The sequence below is a fragment of the Petaurus breviceps genome, unplaced genomic scaffold (genome assembly GCF_028583685.1).
Source record: "Petaurus breviceps papuanus isolate PSGF00001 unplaced genomic scaffold, PetGlider_PUasm1.0 207, whole genome shotgun sequence".
In the NCBI taxonomy this organism is placed as follows: Eukaryota; Metazoa; Chordata; class Mammalia; order Diprotodontia; family Petauridae; genus Petaurus; species Petaurus breviceps.
Window position 1 is genome coordinate 12,018,543 of NW_027185850.1, and position 14,398 is coordinate 12,032,940.

Genomic DNA, 14,398 nt, shown 5'->3' on the forward strand with positions numbered 1-14,398 from the left:
AAGGTCAGCTAGGCTGCTGCCCCTATTTCACAGAAAAACTGAGGCAAGGCAGGGATCACAGAGCAAGTGAAAGGCTCCTCTGAAAATGTACTGGGGGCTGAGCAGGCTGGGAGCTCATTTGGGGCCAGCAGTGGGATCCTGAGGCCAGGAACTCTCCAGAGTTGAGCTGTACTGAGAGCAAGCACCTGGAACCAAGGAGGGCAGGCCTCTCAGATTCTGCCCTGGTCTGAGCAGGCTGGGAGCTCTGGGTTCAGCTCTGGGGCCCATGTTTAGGAAGGATGCTGAGAAGCCCTAGAGCCGGAAAGCACCCAAGAAGGAAAAGGACAGAGTCCTCATCATCTGATGGTCTAGTCGGATGCTTAACCTGGGGGTGAGAAGACTTGGGCAGGGCCAGGACACTGGGACTAGGGCTTGAATGAAGGAAGGGCTAGCATGCTCATGTGCCACAAAACCAACACAGAGGGCAAGAGTCAAGCTGCCAAAGGCCTTAACCCTCTAGAGGTGAAGCTAATAAGATAAAATTCAACAGGACAATGTAAAGGCTTGCACTTGGGTTCATAAAGTCAACCACACGAGTACAAAATGGGGGAGGCATGGCCAGATGGTGAATTGTCTGAAGATCTGGGGCACTTAGTGAACTATAAATTCAACACAAGTCAGCAGTGTGATGGATGTGCCAACCAGACTCCAATGGGGTCTTGGGTTGCATTAAGAGAGGTGTAACTTCCACAATGGGAGGTCCTTTCCTTATGGTCCCACTCTCCTCTGCTCTCATTAGAAGTCATCTGGCATCATGGGTTCAGTTATTGGCACTGCATTTTATTGAGATGTTGTCTAGAGGAGAGCGACCCAGAAAACCGAGGGTCTTGAGGCCAGGCCATGTGATGGTGCGTTAAAGGCAAGTTGTGTTAAAGGCATTATCTGTGTTCAACTATCTGAAAGGTTGTCATGTAGAAGAAAGATTCAATCTATCCCGTTAGAACTGGGGGTACCTTCTGAAGTCCCTAGTCAGCCTAAACCTTTTTCTTCTTTGTGGTTTGACTCCTTCTTTCCTGATGACTTTCCATGAGAAAAGAGAGTGAACGTAAGGCCCCTAGGCCCTCCCACTATGAGGCCCCATTTATATGTGGCCACCTCACCATTTTGTTCTTTCGCTTTAGGTGAAAGAGATTAGAGGCAATGGCTGTGTGCATTTTGGAAGATCTGGAGAGTAAGCTCCAGGAGATTCGGGAGTAGAATCTCTGCTGGGGTTTGCAGTCAGTTGGCCAATCTCTGAGAGCCCAAGGGACCCAGCCCAACATCAGCTAAGACAAGGACTCACCGAGCATTGATGCCACATTAGCAAGGAAACTTGGTGGGACCCCAAAGCTAGGAAGAAACTGCATGAAGCCTGAACCCAATCTTCCCTGAGATTGAGGTTTTACGGGGGAGAGGGTGCCCCCCTGGTGCTGGGGGTGGGGAGAAGGTTTGTACTTCTGTTTTTGCTAAATATCCCTTTCTAAAATGAGTGAATTGTAAGTTCAACACAAGTCAGCAGTGTGATGGATGTGCCTAAATTGATCTGGGAAGCTGGTCACTGACAACTGAAGTGGGGGAGGTGTGGAGAGAGATACACCAACCGGAGTGGGGCGTTCAAGCCTACACCACCTACTCCACCCCCACGCGGGTGCCCTGAGAACTCAGGGGGGAGACACAATCAGTCTCACTTTGGAGGATTGAGGCCAGAGCAACTCACTGCATGTAAAATGAGGGCGTCAGAGCGGAAGACCTCCAGGCCTCTTGCCGTTCTCAATCCATCACCCAACGATCTTGTCCGATCCTGTCATTTTACAAATGAATCTGAGTCTCAGAGAAGGAAGCAAGCTGCTGAACAGTACACAGCTGGTAAGTAGCCTGACTCCCACTGAAGCTACTATACTGGTCTTCTTTCCCCACAGGTGCTCTCAAGGATCTGTAGTAACGAAGAGTGACCCCTCCTCCCCAAAGGTCAGTCAGAGAGCTGAGCCACAGCTGCCCTGGTGGGCAGGCTCCGATCCCTCCAAGGGCAGCATTCTGCAGCAGGGACCTTTTCTCTCCGAGTCTCTGCTTGCCCACTGGAGTACAACAGCCTCATTTTGAAAGGTCCCTAAATTAATAGGTGGTATATATAAGGCAGCTACACCAGGGACCAGAAAATTAACAAAATCAATCATGCTTTACTCCACACAGGCTACAGCATTCAGCTCCCTGAAGCTTTCAGGCCATCTCCTCATCCTTCGTGGGGATGATCCGCAGAGAGCCTCCTGACGTGCAAATTGTGGGGTGGAAATGAAATCAGCTATAAATAAGGGGATCAAAAGTTCAGTCAAATATGTACAGCTGCACTCATCCCAGAAAACTTCAGGGATGGAGCCACGCAACTTGCTTTAAAAAAAAATTAACCTCAAAGGACTGAAAACCAACAGTTTCAAGGAGGGGGAGGAGGCAAGGAAGCAGAGAGACAGAGAGACAAAGGCAGAGAGAACAGAGAGAAGGAGATGGAGACATGGACAGTGAAGAGAAAAGGAGGGAGAGAGAAAGACAGATATAGAGAGGCAAAGAAAGAGATAGAAAGAAAACAAGAGACAGAAACAGGAAAATAAAAAGAAGAGAGAGAAGAAATAAAGAAAAGAAAGGAAGGAAGGAAGGAAGGAAGGAAGGAAGGAAGGAAGGGAGGGAGGAGGAAGGAAGGGAGGAAGGAAGGAAGGAAGGAAGGAAGTACCAGTTCTACCACTTACCAGCTATGTGACCTTTGTCATGAGAGACAGCTCATGGAGATACATTCAGAAACCAAGATAAAGATGAAAGGCATCCATAGCAATTTTCAAACAAGAAATCGTATTCACTACAAACTATAAGGAATTATTATCTAACATTCAGAATGGGCTGCTTTGTGAAGCAGTGAGGTTCCCACCACTAGAAACTTTTAAGCAGAATTTGGATAAACCCAAATTTAGTCAGGGATGTCCTAGAGATAGGAGGCTACAGTGGACAGGCTCTAAGGCACCTTGTAGGGCACAGGAAATGAGCATCTATTAAGCACCCATGGTTTGTGAGGCACTATGCTTTGTATCTGGATATCACTTGCACATAGGCATCTCTTAGATATGTCCATCTGAGCCCCAGTCTCTAGTCTGATCTAGCCATGCATCCCCAACTAGACATCTTCAACTGGCTGTCCCACAGACATCTCACACTCAATGGGTCCAGAACAGAATTCATCTTTTTCCTCCCCAAAACCACTTCTTGCCCAAACTTTCTACTTCTGTCTATTGAAGAAGCCCTGAAGTCTTCCAGTCACCTAGATGTGTGACCTTTGGGTCATCCTTGACTCTTTTAATTAATTAAAATTAATTAATTAAAAAATTAATTAATAAGTCTGTGGCCAAAGTCTTGTGAATTCTACCCCCACAAACCAGCTCACAATCATTTCCTTCTCTGTTCTCATGTGGCCGGGTGCCTGGTGTAGGACATCATCCCCTTATCCAGCCTGACATTGCAACGTCCTCTTAATTAAATTCCCAGAATCCAGCCTTTCTGTCCTGGTTTTAACCTTTCAAGAGACACCAAAATAATGTGTCTAAAGCACAAGCATGACCATATGTATCATCACACGCTAGCGGAACAACCCTCAATCGCTCCAATACCAATGCCGTTGCTGGGCATTTCAAGTCTTCCCAGACCCAGCTATAGCAGCCCTTCTAGGCTTATGGTGCATTTCTTCCCTTCATGCAATCTGTGTTCCATCCAAACTGCCCTCCTTCCTAGGGGAAGCTATTCTCCCACCTCTGTGCCCTTGACAGAGGCATTGTCCACACCTTGCATGCCCTCCCTCCTCAACTCTGCCTCTTCACATCCCTAGCTTCCTTCAAGGCTCCATTGCCACCTCCTGCTGGAAGCCTTTTTCCTAATCTCCCTACAGCACTGTCTCCTTTCTCAAATTATCATGTATATGTTTATCTTTTTACATGCTCCATCCCCCCCAATAGAACAAAAGTAAGTTCTTTGAGGGCCAGAAATTGTTTTATTTTGTCTTTGTGTGTTTATCAACAATCTTAATCCAGTTATTTTTATTTTTTTATTGTAAATTCTAGTTTTTAGAAGGTGTGAAATTCAACCTAATTTATGGAACTCATCAACATCCCACAACAGGCAACTTGAAACCATCCCCACCTTCTCATCCCTTCAATGCCAAACAACTGTTCCTGATTAGCTTCTAAGCTCCCATTGGAATTGAAGCAAATTTCACTTAAGTCCCATTTGCTAAACTGAAACCCTAGGAGAGTCTAATGCAATCTCCCCACTGAATGAATCAGCCATTATCAACAGCAAAGCAGGTGTGGTGTCTGTGCCTGCTGGCTACGTGCTGTGCCTCTGTCCTGAGCTTTGGCAACCTTCAGAGGTGACCTCCTATGCTACCTTTCTATTTCTAATGTTAACAGTCAGAATTTTATCTGTCAGCCAGGAGCTTCTGAACAAAACACCAGGGCTACCACCATCAATGACTCGTCTCCCCAGCAAGACACTTTGGGGTTCCTTTCACCTCCTGTCTTGCCACTCTTTTCCTCCATGACCATGTTTGTCTCCAAAGCAATCCAGCTCACTCTCTCCCTCCTTCCAGTTCAGCTGTATTCCATAAGCTAAAACTCAACCTGGGCAACAAGGACTCTTCATCCATTTTGGTTTCACTGTGTGGATTGTTAGGTAGATCCCTTTTGCATGACCCAGAATCCCACTGAGAAAGCTCTGTAGGGTTCCATGGATTGAAGGGATCAACAAATTGTCATCTGCAAATGGGAGCATAGGAGGCACTTAATGAAAGTTCATTGATTGACTGATTGATTGTCTGTCAATAAGGACCCTCTTCGATTTGCATTTTGCAAAGGACAGTCATTTATTCATCATGATGTTCTTGAGCATCTTCAGTGAGACTAGACTTCATTTAATGCAATCAACAGCTGAACTGGCTTATTATTGGTTACTATACCACACCATTATCTTGTACCAAGTATGCAATTCTCTTTTCTGTTCACCTTTGTATATTGAAATGTTCATGATTGCTAATGCTTAAATTTTAATAAAAAAGAAAATGTATATGAAAATATTCGGAGTTTAAGGTGGAATGCCAAGAGTTACATAGAATAGTTAATAGAGTATTGGCTCTGAAATAGGGGAGACATGGATTCAAATCCTACCCCTGACAATTACTGACTGTGATCACTGAGGAAGGCACCTGCCTTCTTGATGCCTCAGCTCTGCCATCTGAGTTAGTAGCAGGGATTCCCTGAAGTGACAGAGTCAAAATCCTTTACATATTTACAGTCAACTAAACTCCACAGGTCTTGTGCTATAGCTTATCCCTTAGACAATTCATTATCTGAATCCAGGGACCTGCCCAGGACACAGCAGGTGCCCTTTATAATGATCTCATTCACTTTGAGCTTGCTGGAGCTGGCCCATTGTTCTAGCCTCATTAGATTTTCCCAGATCTTGATTCCGTTATAGAATGTGTCTCTCTGTTTCATGTTATCTATTAAAGATTCTCTGCCTTTATCCAAGTCATTGATTTAAAAAAGGTTAAACAGAAACAAGGTCAGAGCCCTGGAAAGCATTGGGGTCAGCCTCCTTCCACGTGGATACCAATCCAAAAGCAACATCTCTCACTTGCTAGCACAGTGCTAGGCACAGTAGAAAGTTCAATAATAACAGTGGACATTTTGGTTATCCATAGGTTTCCTCTTAAAGACATCTAAGTAGAATCAGATTGGACATCTCCCAGCAGACAAGACCACAGGGGTCAATCAGGCATTTGTCCTCTGCCCTGGTATCAATATCACATTTCTGGCACTTTGAAGGAGAAAGGAGGGAGAAGCCATGCCCTTGTAAATGCTGTTTAAGGGTACACAGTATCAATGGAATTTGTCCAGTTGGCTTAGTGGAAATTATCCAGTCCTGAGTCTCATCTTTCCTTTTTAATAGGCTTCAGTTCCTACCATCCAGTGACTTACTTTCTGATTTGATTCATTGCTGATATGATTGAGGAAGCTTCCAGAACAATCCCTATTAAATGTTCCATACTAAGGGGGAGATAAAAACCTCCAAGGCAGGTGAAAACACAGCCCTCTCCAAGATGCCCAGTAGCTCATTCCCTTGTAAAGAAGCATAGCCATTTGCACACTTACTCTGGACTTGTAGTGAGAGCAATGAAACCAAACTTAGACCCACATATTATGGGTCAAGAGCTGGACATGGACTCCAACCCTCTTATTTAAAAATGATTCTGAACTTACTGAACACTAAATATGATAGGCATTTCCATATACATAGCACAATAGAAAAAGATGTCATATGTAAAACTGCACATCTCTTTTGTAAAGATGCCTTTTGTTTTTGAATATATAATCAATTTAGCATGTAACTTTCTTTTTTAATAATTATCTCCTGACTTTATTTTTTTTATTTTTAATTTATTTATTTTTACTTTTCAACATTCATTTCCACAAGATTTTGAGTTACAATTTTTTCTCTCCCCATCTTTCCCTTACCCCCACCCCAAAATAGCAAGCCTACAGAATACCCCTTCCCCCAATCTATTCTCTTTTATATCCTCCCCCTTCACCTCTCTAACTTTCTAGTAGGGCAAGATGGGTTTCTATACCCCAGTACCTGTATATCTTCAGCATGTAACTTTCAAAGCTATCCTGCCTATCTGCAATTCTTTCTAGCCTTTCATCTACTAGGGGTGGGGAACCTGAGGCCTCAAGGCCACATATGGCCCTCTAGGTCCTCAAGTACAGCACTGAATCTAAACTTCATAGAACAAATCCTTTTATTAAGGGGCATTACTAAATATTACTAATACTAAGAGTAGTTTACTCTTCTGTGCATTTGAAAAATAATGTTTTATTGACCTTCTTTTCTTTTTTTTTCTTTTGTTTATCCTAACCCTAGCCCACATCTCCCTCCTATCCCTATACCAAATTGAATGAAAAAGGAAAAAACCAAAGTCCTTCAAATAAACATACATAGCCAAGCAAAACAAGTGGCCATATTGGCTATGTTTAAAAATGTGTGTCTCATCTTGAGACCATCACTTTTCTGTCAAGAGGTGAGGAGCAGGTTTCACCATGGTCTCCCTTCTACACCCAAGGATCAATCCCACATTCTCATTGTCCTTTCACTGGCTGCCATTTTTTTTTGTGGGGTGGCTTTTATTGAATCAAGTAGGTTCTAAATAACTGATCTAATCAAAATGCACTGTTACCTAATAAAGGTAATTACTTTTACAGGATTATCAATGGAGATCCTTCTTTCCCATCTACGTTTACAAAGTTGTTGTTACTGTGTTGATTATTTACCTGGTTCTACTCACATCACTCTGCATCAGTTCCTGTAAGACTTCCAAAGTTTCTCTGAAACTATTCCTTTAGTCGTGTATTATTCCATTATATTCCTCTGTCACAACTTATTTGGTCATGTCCCCAATTCATGGGTACCCCTTTATGTTAGAGTTGTTCTCTACTACAAAAGAACTTTTTATACATATGGATACTTGCCCCCTTTCTTTGATCTCTCTGTGACACAGGGCTTGTCATGGTATCCCTGAGTGAAATGGCATGCCCAGGTCAGTGACTCTGAGGACAGAGTCACAAATTCCTGTAGAGAATAACCGGATTGATTTACAGCCACGCCAACAGGGCATGAGTATGCCTGTTTCCCCACAGCTCTTCCAAAAGACATCATTTTCCCTTTTTGTCAGCTTTGCCAATCTGCAGGGTGTGAGGTGGAACCTCAGAGTAGATTTAATTTGCATTTCTCTAATTATTAGTCATTTCATATATCTTTACAGTTGTGCATAGCTCGGATTTCTTTCTTTGCAAATTAACTTTGAGATGGTTTATATACTTATAAATCTGAATCTCATCCTTGTATATCTTAGATAAGAACCCTTTGTTGAAAAACCAAACGCCCCATTCTAAAGAAGAGGAAGACCAGAGGGGTAAAGTTACTTGATTGAGGTCAACGCACTTTGTAGATGGCAAAGCGAGGATTCAAACCCAGGTTCTTTGGCTCAAAATCCAGGGCTCTTTCCACCATACCACACTGCCCTTTTTTCCCTTGCTTGCCTGTCAGAGACTGTTAATGAGTCAAAGTCAGCAAGCCAGTGACCCCTTGTAAGAGTCAGCAGGACATGGGGGATGGAACACTGAGCTTAGGGCAAGGGTTTGAATTTTATATATGTGTGTATATGCATGTGTAGACATACACAGTACAATATTTACATGAATACACATATATGTGTACATGCATGTATATCTCTACATGTGTGCACATCCCATTGGAATGTGAGCATATTTATTTATACATAAATATATTTAAGCTACATATAATATATACTAAATATTAAATCTATGTATTTGAGTTATATGCTATATATAACATATATGTTTATGTATAAGTATACATACTCACATTCTAATGGGAGAGACAACATGCAAACAACCATATACATACAAGATATGTGTATGTGTTGTATATATAATATATATTTACATATAAAGGATATAATACTATATATCATTTATATGCTATATAACTTAAATATATAGTTTTATATATTTATTTTATATAGAAATATATTATATATACATTCATATGAATATGATATACAGTATATATTATATACAATCTATCACTTAGATATATATTTATATTTTTGTTATATATGCATATATTATATGCACATAAATATGAATATATCTTGTATGTATATAGCTGTTTGCATGTTGTCTCTCCCATTAGAATGTGAGTTCCTTGAGGTTGGGGCTGTTTCTGCCTTTATTTGTAACCACAGCCCTCTGCCCTGTGCCTGACAGAGTAGTGCTTAATAAATGTTTGTTGATAGACTGAATGATTCCAGCTTTATCTATGAGCCTATAATCAAAAGTTCAAGAGTCAGAGAAAGAAGACTTGGTGTATAGTTAGGGCAATCGAGGGACTTCATGGAGTCAGGGAGATTCCATTGCAGGAAGGGTGGGTGCATTTAGATGGTCAGTTAGAAACAGGGAGGGCACACACAGCTACTTGTATGAACCTAGAGGCAGGAAGACCTGAGTTCAAATCCACTTCCTAGCTGACATTTCACCCTGGTCAAGTCACTTAACCTGTCTGTTTCCTTATCTGTAAAATGGGGGTAATAATAGCACTTAGCTCTTGGGTGAGCTGTGAGGGTGAAATGGGAGAATATTTGGAAAGTGCTTTGCAAACCTTACAATGCTGACCAAAGTGAGCCGTGCTATTACTACAGGTAGGAGAGGGTCGGCTGGTCCAGGGCCAAATCCCATCCCAACCGCCACACCAGCTCTCAGCCTAAGACTTATGGTTCACTTGGAAGTTGCCTAGCAACTTAGCCCCACCCTCACACCCTCCCTTCATTTAATGTTAATAAATCATAACTTTGTTATTAGAGAAAACTCAGGCCCATTAAAGAGGAAGATTTAAGGCTGTGCAGAAACCGCTCCTTAAGGAAAAACGAGAAACTTATGCCCGCCTCTATATTTCTTCCCAGAAATGAAAACATTTCTAAAGGTCTCCCTGACCACCGGGGGATGAAGAATATGTTTATCCCTCCTTCCTCCCCAGCGGCTGGGTGATGGGGCTGGAGGAGGGCCCCCAAGCTTCCTGCACTGGGTGATCAGGCTGGACATGACCAACACGTCTTCTTGGCGATCTGTGTGGGGGGAGCTTTTCAGATGTGTCTGCTTCAGCCGAGGCTGTTCTAAATACATGGCGTCTCCACAGAGGGAGGGCCCAGCCCAGGGCGGCTGTTTCTGTCCTGCCACTGTAGGTTTCATCTTTCACCAGCCCCGTGTTTACAGGCATAAGCCTGGAACGTCGACTTACCCGTCCCGAAGCTTTCCTCCCCACACAGGGACAGTTTGTTTGCATCCATCAGATTCCCAAAAAACTTCCAGCCCGTTGGAGTTTCATACAAAGTGATCTTTGTAGCGTTGGCCACCCTGCAGAGGTCCAGGAAAATTGCATCACAGTGGGACGGCAAGAGGATTCATGGGAAGGAGGGAGAAGAGTCACGGTCATTTTGGCCCAGGGCCCCCTTGAGCATCACACAGGAGTGGAGCCACTTCTATGAGAGACCCTAGGGACCACAGTCTATCCTATGGGCAATGGGGGGATGGGGTGGTCAAGGAAAAATGAACCATTATTTCAGAGCCTGGAGTGTCTGGAGACAGAGAATGATTATGTGCAATTCCCAGGTCATGACCAGTGTTCTCAGCCCTTCCTTCCCATCCAGTGACACCAGCCTCCTGGCTGTCTCACAAACCAGACAGTCCATCTCTTGGTTCTGGGCTTCTCCCTGGCCATCCCTCGTGCCTAGAACACTCTCCTTCCTCAACTCCTCCTGATTTCCAGGCTTCCTCTAAATCCCAGTTAAAATACCACCTTCTACAAGGTTTCCCCAACCCGTCTTCATTCCTTCTGTTAATTATTCCTGATTTAGCTTACTTTGCACATATTTGTTTACATGTTATCTCACCTATTAGATTGTAAGTTCTTTGAGGGCAGGGACCATCTTATGCCTCTTTTTCTATCCCCAGGGTTTAGCACAATGCCTGGCATATAGTTGGTGCTTAATAAATCTTTATTGGTTGATTGATTGACACTTTCTGCCTCAGTTTACCCATGTATAAAGAGGGAATGATAATAGCACTTATATCCTAGGGTTGTTAAAACAATATTATAAAGTACTTTGTAAACCAAAGAGCTAATGTGAATGCAAGATATTATTTACCCATTTATGTAAATGGGATCTTTCTGTTTGCTTCAAATTAAAATTTTTGGAAATGCTCTAAAGGCTGCGGGGCTTCGTATATAGTTGGTCCCCATCACATGCTGATTAAAACATGAGAAAATGGCAGCCCATCAACTGCTCAGAACATCCTTTTCCTTGTCGGTAAGGGGAGGAAGAAGGGCATTCCAGGCATGGGGGGTGGCCAGTGCAAAGACATGGGGTTGGGAGATTGAGCACCATGTGGGGGGAACAGCCAGGAGACAAATGTTGCTGGATCCTACAGCACATGGAGAGTTAACATGCAGATAACCAGAAAGATGGGAAAAAGGCTATTAAAGCCAGAGGGTTTTGTGTTTGATCCTAGAGGTAAGAAGGAGTCTACTCCAGTGACTCTCAGTGACCAGCTCCAGCAGGTCATTGCTAAGCAGTCCTTCCCACTTGGGGTGAAAGGAAGTTGACAGAATTGTTTTCTGGGTTCAGTGCAAGGACGACGGGAATGCTGGACCTTGGCTATCTCAGGTTGCTTCACTCCTCTCCCTCCAGCAGAGTCCTCTACAAAAACACCCTTCTGGAGGGAAGGGAGGACGATGTATTAGGCCTGCGGGGAGGTTCAGGAACGAGCAGCGGGACAGTGGGTGAATGAAGCCACTCACCGGTCCAGGGCCCCACTGGTGGGCATGCTGCGAGCAAAGCCCCGAACCCCGGTCTGCTGAAAGTAAGGAATACTGAAGATGTTGGCAGCAATGACGGCCACAGAATCCGAAGGGTTAACGAAGAAGCCGTGTTTTCCCAGAATCATGTTTCGATCCTTTGGGAGAAAGGGCATTGAAAGGAAGACATTTTCATCAAACTGCTATGAAAGTTTAAAGGGGGAGGGTGGAGAAGGGATGGGTTCAGCAAAAATACTTTTTTGTAATAAAATTCTAAAATGAAAAATGGATAAATTCCTTCTCCCATGGACGTTCACTTTTCACCGGGTTTTTATAGCACCCATCATGCCAAACCTTCCCTCAATGCCGCACAGTTCAGAAAATGTTTTCAATTAAAAAGCAGAAGCAAACTCAGCTTGGGTTGAATGCTCCCTTCTCTCCCTCGGCCTCAAGGGACCAGCTAACCTTTAACCCCAAGGACCTTTTCCCATCTCAGAAACCAATCATTCCTTCGGCTAAGAAGAAAAGAGACCACAATGATCAAGGGAATGCTAGTTGTTTACACAGTTTGATGGACCCTCAAGTCACCCTTTCTGGGAGGAAAGCAGATTTCTTTAAAGATGAGATCTCTATTTGCAGAAGGCTCTGACCCCAGTCCAATATTCAAGGGGTCTCTGTCTAATAGCTCAGGACAAAGCATCCCCACGGGATCATCCAGAGACAGCTAGGGGGCACAGAGTACTATGCTTGGAGTCAGAAAGACCTGAGTTCAAATCCAGCCTCAGAAACTTACTAGCTTTGTGACCCTTAACTTCTGTCTGCCTCAGTTTCCTCATCTGTAAAATGGCAATAATCATATCAGGACTCTTAGGGTCGTTATGAAAAACAGGTGGAGATAAGCTCTGTAAAGTGCTTAGCACAGTGCCTGGCTCAGGAAGTTCTCTATAAATGTCAGCTGTTGTTATTATTACGGCAACAATTATACGTCTTAGAGAGACACAATGTGTATAGTAACACTATGAAAAGAACTCTGCCTCTATCACTTTCTACCTGTGTGACCTTGTACAACTCTCACTCTCTTTGAGCCTCAGTTTCCTCTTCTGTAAGATGAAGGGGTTGGACCCGATGGTCCATAATGCCCCTCCCAGCTCTAGAGCTATGATCCTGATAAATTTCCCAGTGTCTCAAACAAAATGGCCTTAGCTGGGAACCTCAGGGATTTTCAAAAAGGCTGGGGAGAAGAGAATTTTTTTTTAAAGAAATAACTCATTTTAAGAAATGTCTGATTTGTGAGGGATATTATCAGGAGGTGAGTCTGAGTTTTGCTGACCATGGCAATGAGGGTCCATCACAGAAGGACCAGCCAAGTCTGGAGTAACTCACTATCAGAAGACTGCCCACCAGGCAATTAATTTGGGATGCCAGAGAACCTCATGAAGACTGATTCACAAGGTCCAGAAGGATCACCATCGACAGTAACGGAAGGAGTCCCCACAGGATCTTTGGGGCACAGACTGAGAGCTAGAAGAAAGTCATCCTGATGAAATGATAGATCCTTGAAATACTGACTCATTTAAGACCGACTCTTCCTGAGGCAAAGAGAAAAAGTGACCTCCAAACCTCCTGAGCTCTTCTAGCCCAGCCCCCAGAGTTATCACTGAGGGAAAAAATCCTTGTGGAGAGGGGGCCCAACTTTCTCATCAACACCAGCAACAGCAGTTGCCCAACTATGACCAACAGTCAGATGGGCACAGGAACCCTGGGAGACAGGATCTCCCACACTTCCTGCTTCCAGCCCAACCTTCGTGGCCATCATCCATAGAAGCAACTCCTGGAGAGAAGGCTCCAGGAAACCCCAATAACCACCAACCAACCATCATACACAGGACAAGCAGAACAGCCAAGCTGAAGCAGCAGGAAGAGGAGAGGGCAGCATGTACCAGGCAAGTCAAGCCACCATCAGCGCCCTGACCACCATCTTCCCTCAGACCCAGATAAAGACAACCAGGACCCTTAGCCCAAGAGCGTTAGGAATAGCAGTGCTTCCAGACCAATATCAGCAGTCATGATCCGGGGAAGCAGCCTCTGTGGAGATGTACCTACAGGGGCTAGAGCCATAGCTACTGAAGACCCAGAAAGGAAGGTCTGGTCACTGAGTCTTTGGCACTGCCCAGTGTTCAGTGTCAGAAACTGATCCTATTTGGTCAGTAGAAATAACATGAAAAAAGAGGCTTTATGAGCATCCGTCTGCTTTGCTGCTGAACCCTAAGGATCATGGGACCTTTTCCTGTGACCTGTAATGGATATCTTCTATATGTGTGGTCTTCCCCATGAGAATGAATGAGAGCTACCTGAGAGCAGGAACTGCCTGGCTTGTCTTTGTATCCCCAGGACTGAGCCCAGGGCTTTTTATATAGTAAGTGCTTAAAAATGCTTTGTTTATTTATTCTTGAAAGATAAGCTAAGTTTCCTATCCACTCCTGGAAGTAGGAGGGGAGCACGATGTACTGGAAAGGACACTGGATTTAAAGTCAAAAACTCTTGCTTCCAAACTGGACTCCAGCCACTCCCTGAGCAGCCTCTGGGCAGTCATTTAACCCTTTCAGGGCTTTTGTTTCCTCGTGTGCAAAATGAGGGTGCTGGACTCGATGGCCCTCGAGTTCCCTTAGGTTCTAAATCTCTGACTCCCTGACGTCTCTGAACATCAGTTTCCTTTTCTGTAAAATGAAGAGGATAGACCACCAGGAACTCAGAAGTCCTTTACATCTGGATCTTAAAACATCTTGCTTAGCAATGAGTTTTTTAAGGAAAAAAACAAGACTCAGTAACTCATCTTGGTACCAGACAAACTGGAAACTTAAGGATAAATTCCTCAGCTAAATTAATAGAAAAGAATGAACGAGTGAAAGTCTACATTAAA

General features: G+C 43.9%; 1 protein-coding gene across 1 annotated transcript in view; it reads right to left on the reverse strand.

The window, feature by feature from the left end:
* LOC138164901 (phosphoglucomutase-1) overlaps window positions 1-14,398 on the reverse strand; it is an 82,316-nt gene that overhangs the window by 14,316 nt on the left and 53,602 nt on the right. Inside the window, exons 6-7 of the mRNA XM_069092849.1 lie at window positions 11,482-11,636; window positions 9,922-10,037 (exon numbers count right to left, since the gene is read on the reverse strand). Of these exons, the coding sequence (XP_068948950.1) occupies window positions 9,922-10,037; window positions 11,482-11,636 (271 nt within the window). The remainder of the gene's footprint in view (window positions 1-9,921; window positions 10,038-11,481; window positions 11,637-14,398) is intronic.